Source organism: Clupea harengus, chromosome 2 (genome assembly GCF_900700415.2).
Source record: "Clupea harengus chromosome 2, Ch_v2.0.2, whole genome shotgun sequence".
Taxonomy (NCBI): domain Eukaryota; kingdom Metazoa; phylum Chordata; class Actinopteri; order Clupeiformes; family Clupeidae; genus Clupea; species Clupea harengus.
Window position 1 is genome coordinate 20343477 of NC_045153.1, and position 12493 is coordinate 20355969.

The 12493-nt window shown below is 47.0% G+C and overlaps 1 protein-coding gene across 4 annotated transcripts in view; it reads right to left on the reverse strand.

Annotated features, from left to right (window-relative positions):
- znf385b (zinc finger protein 385B) overlaps window positions 1-12493 on the reverse strand; it is a 78884-nt gene that overhangs the window by 52842 nt on the left and 13549 nt on the right. For 3 of the 4 annotated variants that reach the window (XM_031586279.2, XM_031586277.2, XM_031586273.2), the window contains exon 2: window positions 5812-6156. In XM_031586279.2, coding sequence (XP_031442139.1) covers window positions 5812-6154 — 343 coding nt within the window. In that variant the 5' untranslated portion in view covers window positions 6155-6156. Of the gene's footprint in view, window positions 1-5811; window positions 6157-6255; window positions 6491-12493 lie in introns of all 4 variants that reach the window. The other variant, XM_031586269.2, reaches the window with a different exon arrangement.

Below are 12493 nucleotides of genomic sequence, written 5' to 3' on the forward strand. Positions count from 1 at the left end.
AAAGAGAGAGTGGGAGAAAAAGAGAATGAGAGAGACACAGGGAGTGAGGGGAGGAGAGGGAGGGAGGAAGGGATAGAGAGAGAAAGAATGAGAGAGAGGAAGAGAGACAAACAGAGAATAGGGGGGAGAGAGAGTGAGATTGTGGCTGAGCTGCCAAGGTATTAGAGGATCAACAAAATGTTGCTTTTCCCCTCTCTCTGTTGCGTGCTGAGGCACTGTCTGCAGATGTGAGGCTTTGTAGTTGGTCTTACTATGTGAAAGTGTGTGCTGTATGCTGTAATGCACTACCAGAGTGAGGCCTTGAACTACAAGAGGCGTACGCATACAGAAAGGCTGATCACATTTTTTGTCATGGTAAACACACACACACACACACACACACACACACACACACACACACACACACACACCAAATTCAATTTCATCAGCTGGTAAACCTAAGCACACAAGGGAACATTCACCAAAAAAAGAATATTCACCCATATAAAATGACCTATGCGTGCCTCTTTCTGCCCTCATTCCGTACAATGGAGAATGTCAGTGGGCTGAGGCAAATGAAGATAAGGAGGCTGGTAAATAAAAACAAACAGCACAGCAGAAGCACGGCTCTGCCCTCTGCCCACACGACAGAGGGGGCCGTGCCCCCTTGTCCCAGAGGACCGCGCTCGTGCCAACCTCACCCCTCATCCTTCTGCACACGTGTTTGCAACAGACAGACAGCTTCTCTCCTGTGAACCAGCACTGTGAGGTAGTCCAATTATCTCTGGCAATGGCCTGCAAATGGGCAAGCGACAGGGCAAGAGGGAATGCCCAAGGGAGTGGCTTTTTTGTTTGTTTCACCACCTTTTCCTTACCCCACCACCCTCCACCTACCCACCCCTACCCCCACTCCTGGTGCCTGGTTTCGGTCGAACACTCTGATGCCGTCTGAACGGCAAATCACCTGTGCGGCGTTGCGCACAGACAGAAAATGGGATATGTGCATTTGCATAATTTTCTGTTGCTAAGACGGGAGAGTTTGTGTGTATAAAAGAATGAGAGTGTGAATAAAATGGGTGTTTTCAAAGTGCAGGTTTTTTTTCCAACCTGAGGGGTTTAGTGGCTGGGGAGAGGGAGAGAGAGGGGGGGAGAGAGAGAGAGAGAGAGCAGTCGGCAGTAAGTAAAATATTCAGGATAATGTGTCTACACAAGAAGTAGCCAGCTCTTACGAGGCATCACCTCACGACGCAGGAGCCTCTCTGGCTTCTAATCATCTGAAACTTTAAACAGGCGCCATCAGAATGTCACCAGGGATTTCACCACCATTTACAGTCATCAAGACAAACCAGCAGAGATGCTTCTGCTCCACTCCGCTCTGCTCAAAGAACACCTTTGAGATAACCTGGGGAATATGAGCAGATGACTCGGGAGTGTTGTATCAAATAAACAACCTGAATAATTAAAGTAAAGCTTCTTCTGGCAAAAAAGGGAGTTTGATTTAGGTCCAAAATCAGGTGTCAGAAGAGAGAGGGGTTTTTGGAGAATGCTTCCATGCTCTCTACGGGTTTACACTGCGAGTGCATCTTAGAAGCTCTTTGCCGATATAAATAACAGCACTTCATTAAGCTCTCCGGTGACTCAGAGAAATAGACGGTGGGATTATTGACTCATTCACCTTCAAATACTTCAGCAGACATTATGCACAATCACATCAGCTGTTAAAAATACACATCAAGGAGGGAAAGAACGCCTCAGATCTCACCATAAAGGAACCTGAGCAGGTTTGTTTTTGCTGTCACCACACAGGGGAGTATTTTTCCTCTTGAAGATGATACTACTGCCATCTAGTGGCCTTCAGACGGACAACAACAATACTACTACTGAAGCATACAATCACAGAGTCCCGGGCGGCACAGTTTAAGGATCCAAACATCACAAAATGCACCTTAGTACAACACAGTTATGGAGTGATGTGTCCTATACAGACTGAATGAGCGAAAAAGAAGGCCTTGGCTGAAGACCCAAAATGACCCCCTACCAAGTTAATCGAGCACAGAATCGACGCGCCCTCTCTTCCTCCTGACTAAACACCTTCCGAGCCAGCTGTAATTACATATGTCCAGCTCAGACTACAGAAAAGAAAAGGCAAGCAAGCCTTGTTAAATTTTAAGTGAAATGGACACCGGGGCTGGAGTTGCACGGCCCACAACACCACACACACATCCACCCACCACCATCCACATCTACCGTCTACCACCAACACACACATCCACCCACCACCACACACATCCACCCACCACCATCCACATCTCCTGTCTACTCCCACCCCCTGCCCTCAAGTCATCTTGGTGTAGTGTCATCCTTTCTTAGTGTCATCCTTTCACTTTGATTTGCATAACTCGAGGCTACTGGTGACTGTATGTTCAGATATACGGACTCCTCTCTAAGACTGTGCGCAGGGTTGGAAATGACCTGATGCATAAAATGCCAGAGCAGCAGTGACCATTAGCCTACATGAATGGGGAGTGCATAAGATATGGCGCAGTGCCCATTAGCCTACATGAATGGGGAGTGCATAAGGTATGGCGCAGTGACCATTAGCCTACATGAATGGGGAGTGCATAAGATATGGCGCAGTGACCATTAGCCTACATGAATGGGGAGTGCATAAGATATGGGAGGTTGTGAGCAGTGTTTATGTTGATGATCTGGACCAACCTAAATGCAATGCAGTTCCGTATTCCGTTGCAGCCACGCCAAGAAAAAAGACCATTTGTGGGAAATGAGCTCTTGTGGTGCAGCATTTCTTCTTCTATTGAACATATGAATATCTCAACATATGAATAGAAATAACAAGAAAAGTCATTATTGTGTATTTATCTTTGGGATGACATTTATTTACTGCTGACTGAGCATTTAATTCCTGTCGGACAAATTAGACTATTTCTACTATGAGTCTTTACAGGGGTTTAACCTTTTAAAACTATTTTTTTTATAAAAGCCTGTCAGGATGTTAACGTCGAGGCTATCCAAAACCCATAACACAGGTTTGCTCCTGCTTCCTTGCTAATATAGCTATATGTAGGCATAATGTGCCACTTCTCCAGTAAAGGGAACGTGATACTTATTTGCCAGATCAGAATTGGGCAATGATGGTTTTTAAAAAAATGTATCGATGGACTTACCCGTCCAGAAAGAATAGACAGTTTTTTTACGCCAAACTAGGGCCCTAAATCTAAGACTATATTCACACTGTATCCAGTATCAGTGCTGCGATGCTAAACTATAGCTCTACTATAGGGCCATTTTCTATCAGGATTGTGAGGCTCCCAGGATGCAGCCCATGTATATGCTCAACCCACGGTACACTTCATGAATTCACTCTGCCTGACCTTCAATTCTATGGTTAGTGGTCTGAATAATACCCCTATTTTTACGCAAGCACAAAAAAAAACACACACAAAGTTGCACAGACACACAAATGCATATACACACAAACACACACACATAGACAAACACACACAAACACACACACATAAACAAACACACACACGTCCTTCAGCCCACTAACCCCATGTCACAATAGAGTAAAACACTGTGACTGGTCTGTAGTGCATTAAATGATAGCTGTAGCATGAAAGGCTTTTTGCGCATGAGCTGCGCTGCGACTGGACGCCCGGAGCACTGTTCCCTCTAATTGCTGTTTACTGAGGCTGGGCGGCACACCAGCGAGGGCTGCTGCTGCTGCTGCTGCTGCTGCTTCCACCGCTGGACCAGGCCAGCGCTAATGCAGGACAAGGCCACGTGAGGTTTGACCCGCTTCCCACCCCTTTATGCACACACAGATACACACACACACACACACACACACACAGACACACACACACACACACACACACACACACACACACACACACACCTAAACCCCTTGAGGTCTGAGCAGGAGCAGCAGCTGTTAGGACCAGGCCAAAGACCGACCCCCCCATCCCACTACCACCACCGACTCCAATCCCCAACCCCCCGCTTACTCCCCTCCTGTTCCACTGCGGAAGTCAAGATAAGCTGCTGCCATGATAGATGGACTGCTGCTACCATTCCACGGTCACAAGGGTTGCTATGTTTTTAGGGAGAAAAGAAGGTCACATCCATTCACTTTACACGTCAAATTATCTAACCCAACCAACATCCCAACAACCAAAATACATGCAACCGCATTTAAGGGCGCATCAGTGCTCATAATTCTGCCTAGCGGTGACAGTCTGCTGTGGAGGGCATGTCGTTTTGCCCCGCTGAACCTCAAGCACGAGATCAAAATTTCCATTTTGTAATTTTTTTTGTCACGCAGACGGAGCTAAAAACAAACAGCGGCATGTTATTCCACCGAGCCAAGGGTGGGAGGGCAGAGTAGGGATAGAAGAGTAGGGATAGAGGGAGGGGGAGTACGGATAGAGGGAGGGGGAGGGGGGAGTAGGGATAGAGGTAGGGGGACAAGGCCAGGAGTCTGCCTAGTGTCTTGCGCCTGCACGTTACTTTTCCATGCGAATAATGAGAGTTTAGTCACTGCGTAAAGTCTTGACACGACTCTGGCACGCCGACGCTATACCACTGGCCTGCAGAGCGTTTGCTGTTCCTTCGCCGCTCGTTGTCAGGTAAACGCAACATTTCCACAGCGACGGGGCAAAACAAGTGCCAAGTTGTTTTAACGTCGGCCACAAACCTGGCCGGCGACTCAGCGCTGCACTGAGACGGCCCTTCATTACATGAATAAGCCATGCAGGTTAATCAGTTGGGTTTTTTCTCCTCGCTGAATTTACTTCTGTGTGCCAGAGTCAAATTAAAACAGATTCAAGTGCAGATACGGGTGGCTTTTTACTAAAACAAAATCCACAGGGACTCCACAGAGAGTGTTCCCTATTCACATATTAGCTGGTGAGAGTCTCTGTGGTCTCTAAAGACTCACTGATTTAACACTCCACAATTAACTCAGAATTTTCATTTTACACCACATCCCAAGGAAAATCCACATTAATAATTGACCATTTTTCCCCGTCAGTATAGCAAGGGGTCTGGTTTATCTTGTGAGGCTTCTTTCCCACAAACAACTGTTATGTATGGCTTGCTTCATTGATCTGAGCTCTTCTCCCTACTCATATATTCCTCTCTGAGACAAAAGGGCTTCTAAATATTCACTCTTTCTCCTCCGCATATCTTAAACATTTCCTTTTAGATCCCACCACAAATGCATATAAATAATTGACCGTTTTCCCCTTTGCCATTGTGTGCTATTTGGTTTATCTTGCATTCAGCTTTTCCCCCCTACAAAATAACCACACAGGACCTTTGAGCAAAGTCTGTTAAACGGAGCAGTAAAATCACACAAACAAATGCCAACTCATCCCTCATTACCATCACTCCTGTTTATGCCTGCAGGGAACAACGCACGTCATCGCCTGTGTGAGTGTGAGTGTGTGTGTGTGTGTGTGTGTGTGTGTGTGTGTGTGTGTGTGTGTGTGTGTCAGAGCGAGACAGAATGTGTGTATTGTACAGTAGGCTATGTATGTATGTGAGTGTGAGAATGTGTATATGAGCAAGAGAGCATGTAAGGGTTTGTGTCTGGGTGAGTGTCTTTGTGTGCGTGGTGTGTTTGTGGGAGAGAAGAGATGCTATCTTTCAGTGAGTAGTGTGTGTGTGTGTGTATGTGTGTGTGTGTGTGTGTGAGTGTGTGAGTGTGTGAGTGTGTGAGTGTGTGAGTGTGTGAGAGTGTGAGAGAGAGAGAGAGAGAGAGAGAGAGAGAGAGAGAGAGAGAGGCTGTTGGACTCTGAGTGGCCTTACCTGTGTTGCCTATGCAGCCTAAACTGCAGCTGCTGGTTGTGAGGGTGAGGCTGGGAAGAAGCGGCCCGGTGGAGGTGGCCGGCGGCATCTCGCCGTTGTTCAGCTGCTTGACGCGCTTCAGGTGTGACTTGCCGTTGTAGTGGACCTGGGCCTGTGCGGCCGAGTTGAGCTGGATGTTGCACACCTCGCACAGGGAGAAGAGCAGCTTCTTCTTCTCCTGCTGCAGCTGCATGTCTGCCTGCCCGTCGCCTTGAAGCACCTCCTTCACCTCCAAGCAAGCCCCGTACGGGAAGCAAAACCGACCATTATCAAAGAGCTGCGTAGGGCTCAGGGGTGTCTTCATACCTGCCCGATCAGAAAAAAAAAAAAGAATCCAAGGTTAACAATGGCACTACAAACAAGTCAAAAATATTCTGTCTCCGCACTTGGTTTTAAAATACTCACAGTTCTGGTGCAACATTATCCTTTTATCCTTAACAGACTAATGCTAAACATCCCAGTGATTGCCTGTCATGTCAGGGGAGATTTGAGCGAGTGGACTGCGGAAGTGTACTGTGCAGCGTGGACTGAGCAGGTGCCTGCTCTCTGCCCCTCTGAGCTGGTAAGAGCTCCACCCCTAAGTTGCATGGCGCGGAGCGGCATGGCGTGGCGTGGCGTCTTTGGGCAGCTGTCCCTCCAACTTGTGGAGCCGTGGAAAGAAAGAAGGACAGAGAGACAGAGAGAAAGAGAGAGAGAGAGAGAAAAAGAGGGAGTGAAAGTGACTGCTGACTGACCTCCTGTGCCCATCTGTTGCCCTCATGAAGAGCCCAACGCACATGCTGGCTACCCATGAGCATTACGCAATCCTCCCAACATGCCACACACACACACACTCTCTCTCACACACAAACACACACACACACACACACACACACACACACACACACACACACACACACGCCACACGCCACATGCAGGGCAAATGCATCGTCCCGACATCCCACGGGAGAGCCGCGTGCCACCGCTAGCCTCACACACAGAAGCCTGGCCCACAACAACGCGAGTGGTGCCTCCACACATCTCTACTGCACCAGGGCCCCCAGGGTGATTAATACCTGGACATAATGGATGGTTTTAGCTGAGAATAGGAAACCAGCTTCTGGGAACTGGGAGAACTCGGTGTGCAGGGTCTTTGAAGATCATCTTTGTTTTTATGAGTTGTTTTTTTTTGCCTGCCACTGCAGATCTCCAGGCCCCCCCGACCCACGGCATGTCTGGGGATGAGCGCGAAGAACAACGAAAGCCGGCCTTGCAGAGGCAGCAGTATCGGCGGTGTGAAAATATACCAGATGAGTCAGCGGCTCCTGGAAGAAGAGAGCTCTCCATGTGGATGTGATATCTATTAAGCTCCCATTCGGGGCATGGCTGCTCTCTCACTCTCTCTGTCTCTGTCTCCCTCTCTGTCTGTGTGTGTCTGTGTGTGTGTGTGTGTGTGTGTGTGTGTGTGGGGAGGGGTTGCGTGTGTGTGTGAACGTAAAGGCAGAGTGCTCTGTGGCCATGTGTGTCCCTCTCTGGACAGTAATCCCTCTGACACAGACCATAATCTCCCCAGGCAGCTGCAGACCCTAATCCCCTCTCCCTGCAGATAAACTTCCACAAACTTCTCTCCCTGGGGCTGTTCGTCCATTCAGCTTTTATTTATTCCCCTGCCACCACCACAACCAACACCAGTACCGCGTCAGCAACCCCTTTGCTTATAGGCAAAGAAAAGAAGAAAAAGGAAAATAGAAAAAGGGTGAAAATGCAAGTAAGGTACAAATGACAGTCTTTTCTAGAAATGTTTTTATTTAATTTTTTTTCCCCACTGTGCTCATCTTCTCTCTGTTCCTTACACTGGGTGCTAAAGTTCCTGGTTTGGCCTAGTTTGGTGCTGAGGAAATGAGGCCAGACTCAGAAGTCCTGCTGCAGAGTTGACCTGTATTCGCTGGCTGAGGATGCAGACATGTTGTACTGTGACTGCAGCTTCTTTCAATAATGGAGAGGGACGACTAGAACTGGCCACTGGGCTGCAGAAACACGCTGGCGCTCAACGAGTCCACTGACGATACCACACACACACACACACACACACACACACACACACACACACACAAACACACACACACACGTCATCAGAGAGCCCTGAGGCGTCTTACATCTGACACTTGGTGTTTCTGGTGTTAGGCTGTTGCAAATATACACCTACACACTAACGTAACATTTTCAGAAACCAATCTGGTGTTAGGCTTTTGCGTACACACACGCACACATTTTCAGAAGCCACCCTGGTATGGGGCTGTTGAAAACCCACAAACACTCACTCACTCAGACACTAGGGGTGGGGGGAAAAAAATCGATTTTTCGATTTCTCTCGATTCTCTCTAGAACGATTCTGTCTCGATTCAGAAAAGTTCATAATCGATTTTTTAATTAAAAAAAAAAAAATTATATATTTTTTTTTTTTTTTTTTTTTTTTACACATTCATTTTGTGTTGAAATGCAAGCGGCATCGATTATTGCAGACTCTGAGTAGCAAACTCAAATGTTTTAAAAATTGGGATGCATCGATAATCGTTTTATCGGTTTAGAATTGATAATCGATAATCGGTTTAGAATCGATAATCGGTTTAGAATCAAGAATCGGTTTAGAATCGAATCGTTGACCTCTGAATCGGAATCGAATCGAATCGTGAGGTGCCAAGAGATTCCCACCCCTATCAGACACACACTTACATGTTCAGAGGCCACTATGGTATTGGGCCCCTGATAACCCTAGCGCACACCCACACATTAAAGTCTCATTAAAAAAGTATTCAATGAAAGACTTAGCGCAACTCCCTTTTATATGTTAAACTTCCCCTTTTGACTGAGAGAGAGCAAAATATAGGCCAAGGTTTTCACTCTTCCCTCGCTGCTTTGATGCCGTGGGACGTCTTAATATTCCCTCAACCTCTTTGGAGATCAGATAATTGGGGTTAGAAGCTACTACAAAAAGTCCAGTACAGTAGGACACGGAGGTGTTACAAACACCTGCTCCTTCCAAGAAATATGCTGAGCAGGTGAATGCCAGTGAAATCTGACACGATCCCGATTGATTTCACTTTGTTAAATCCACTTTAATCAGTGTAGATGAAGGGGAAGTGAGAGATTAAAGGATTTCAAAGCTCCGAGACAATTTAGTCATGATCTTTGCTTGACTGTCACTCTAGAGGAGACTGAGACAAAGCCAGAGATGAAGGCCTCTTGATGGTCCCTACATTCATAGTTGACCTGCTCAGTAAGAGGTGTTATACAAATGTTATGCATAATGCATGGTATTTTGGCTCCCTGGCTCCCTGAGTGAACATGGATCAACTTTTATATAATACATAATACATGAACATAGCCGCTAATCAGGTACATTACATCAACAGATCTGTGCATGTTTCCGAGAAAGGATTTTCTGCAAAATGACAGTCCACTGCACTAAACCTCAACTCGTCTAGGTCACACAGACATGGTCAATTCAGTTCAGTCACCAAATCTCAATGCAAGCTGAGGATCTGTAGGATGACACAGAACAAGCAGAGTGAGGTCAATATCTACTAATCTGCCAATGTGACAGCACCTGGTTTGAAGCACTGGGGAAACTGTGGAAAGCTTTCAGCATCTTGTAGAGCACAAGTCCCAACATAATTGGACTCCCATAGGGTGCAGCACAATATGAGGAGGGTGTTGTCTTTGTTTTTCACAGCGTAGCATTTTTTAAAAGCCAACATTATTGCTGAAATGTCTCCACCCATGTGAAGAGGTTGATTTGACTGGCCATGAACCTCATATCAATCGATTGAAAACAAAAGCAACCACTGCAGCACATTTTGTGCTGTGAAAGGTATAAACACTTTGCCAGCAAGATGTCTGAACACATTTTCTACGGGTAATCTAGTATTGTGGGACCAGACAAATCTTACACATCGTCACACTCTCCCCAAATGTGTTCCCCAAGTCACAAGTGCCAGAATTGCCTGTGCCCCCATGAGACCAGAGGTCAAGCTCTGAGAAGTGAACAAGCGGGGGGGAAAAAACTAACTTCTCTTTTGCAACAGCATTTTAAGAGTGTTGTGGGAAGTCATTCCAAATTGCATCGTGTTCCCTCATTTTGTTCTCCGCACTACTAGACTCTGCAAGGGGAGAGACCACTGTTTCTATTCTTCCCTGAAGGCCATTACTCTCCACAGCACTCCATACTGACAAGCTTTGTAATGAGAGGCTCTCAGCACTGCAGAGCACGCAACGGGGACCACTGCACAACAGAGGCCAGCATCGTGTCAAATCATAATGGACAGAGGGACAGCAGTCAGCATCTGCCGGAATGAACGGGCGAACATTTAGGCTACATTTCAGCCCACTGTGGAGAGACAGAATGAAGTAGCTTCACTCTCACATCGTTCACATTTTCGTTATCTTCATTCATTTTAGCAGGATACTTATTCGAATTGCATAACAGTTGAAGTGCATGAACGCATGGGCCTGCAACATCATTATCACCATGGGAAACAGTATGGATTCCCACTTTTTTTTATGAAAGTTGGTTCACACAGAAGCTCAAGCTGATGGTCTTAGCGTTGATTCTCTCCGACAGTGTTCCCAAACTGTCAGGCTCTCGGGCGCTGCTAATCACCTGACTGCTCATTCGCATGCCATTACCTTGTCTCATGTCTTCAGCATGCTAGCCATGTAGCACCTGTTTCCCCATGACATTAATAATAGAGCCCTTGCCCGCTCCCCATAGAACTAATTTGCCCACAAATTGCCAGCACCGCTTAAAGGTCAGGTGATAACAGCTTTACACAAATGGAATATGATAAGTGTCAGTCTTTGATCTTGAAAAACAGCTGCCAGAGGGGCTGGAGCTGAGGCTCGTAGCACAAGACCACTTTCTTTTGCGTTTTCTCAACGAGGGAAAAATGTAATCCCCAACCCCCCCAACCCATCGACCTCACCTCGTCTGACACTCGATCCCTACGCACCTCCCCATCCACCTCCTCCTCCCCACTTTAGAGAGGGGACCTGCTCACCCAGGCATGGCAAAGTGCAATCAGTGGTGGGAATCGAATCAGAGGTGAGGCAACAGGATGTTAATCAGCTGCTCACAGTTCACCGCTCCCAGCCTTGACAGGTGAACAAAAGACGAAGCAAGTCAACATGGCGTCTAACCAGCCGTCCCGTCCCCTAAAAAAACCCAGAACTAGGTCACTGAAGCGCAAACATCCAAATTGAATGTAGGTGAATTTAGTTGCAATTCCAATGCAGATTGATAGAGAGGTTTGAAAACCACACAGCGATATATATATATATAATTTTTGTTGTTGTTGTTGTTGTTGTTTTTTGTGTTGAATGATTAATTATAGTGTAATTGTATACCTATCCATCCAAGACCAGACATTGTTTTCACTGCAAAGAACTTGACCAAAACCACTCAGCCAAGCCACAGTCCCCCACCCCCTTATCATGGTCTTCACATACAAGAAAACAGTAGAGAGGCGTTCTTAGTGTGACAAAGCTCCTGTTCCATGTGCAAGTGGCGGCTCGGATGTGCAGCCTAACTGTCATCACCCACTGCAAACACCACTTATTCACTTAACATCTGCTGTACCCCGCTATCAAGGCATCAAAGCATAGTTCATGTCTGGAGAAGTGTGTCAGATGAGGGTGCTGTTGAAACCTCTCCTGTGTTGAAAGAGATACACTCACATATGGAAAGGACAAGAATGCCTTTCAAAGACTTTATTCTATCTCTTACATACGAACAACATCTCTCTCTCATCTTTACCCCCCCCCCCTTTCTTTCTCACACACATTCACACCCCCCCCCCCCCCCACACACACACCCCCCCCCACACACCCACCCACACACACATACATTCACACATTCAAACACACATACACACACACATTCACACACACACACACACACACACCTTCTCTTTCCTTTCTGTCTGTTTCTCTCAGAGCTCTAAAGGAAACACTGAGGACAACTTTCCACTTGTTCCTAACACAAGTCTCCAATGAGGGTCTTTGTGTGGCTCTCTCACATGTGAAACATCTGGGCCGGGGAGATTTGTTAATGTCTGGGTGGGAAACAGCCCTCCTCATCCTCCTCATCCTCCTCCTCCTCCTCCTCCCCTTCTTTTCTCCTTCTCCTCTGCCTCCTTCTGCCACCCACCTACAGGAGGGAGGGAGGGAGGGGAGGGGATCGGTGTGTTTCGCTTGTTTAATGTGATCGCAGATGTCTCCAGTGAGGCTCACTAGGCCTTGCCAACACACAAGAGGATGGGGATGTTCTCAAGCTATTAATAACCCACAGCACTCCATTTGCAGAGCCGCAAGATCCACACACGCTTTTTCCTTCTCTGACCTTGTGACGACACTGGGTCCTTGGCCTTGTCTTTAACCTTGACCTTGTGTCCTCTGGCGCCTAGGGAGTGTCTACACCCGCTGAAAATTCAGTGACCAGAAAAGCTGCTCACAACTGCACCAGGCCACCGTGAGAAAAGTCCTAGCACAGCTCCTTTTGAAACAACCTTTGTGGTATGTACATGTGTGTGTATGTGTGTGTCTGTGTCTGTGTGTGTGTGTGTGTGTGTGTGTGTGTGTGTGTGTGTGTGTGTGTGTGTGTGTGTGT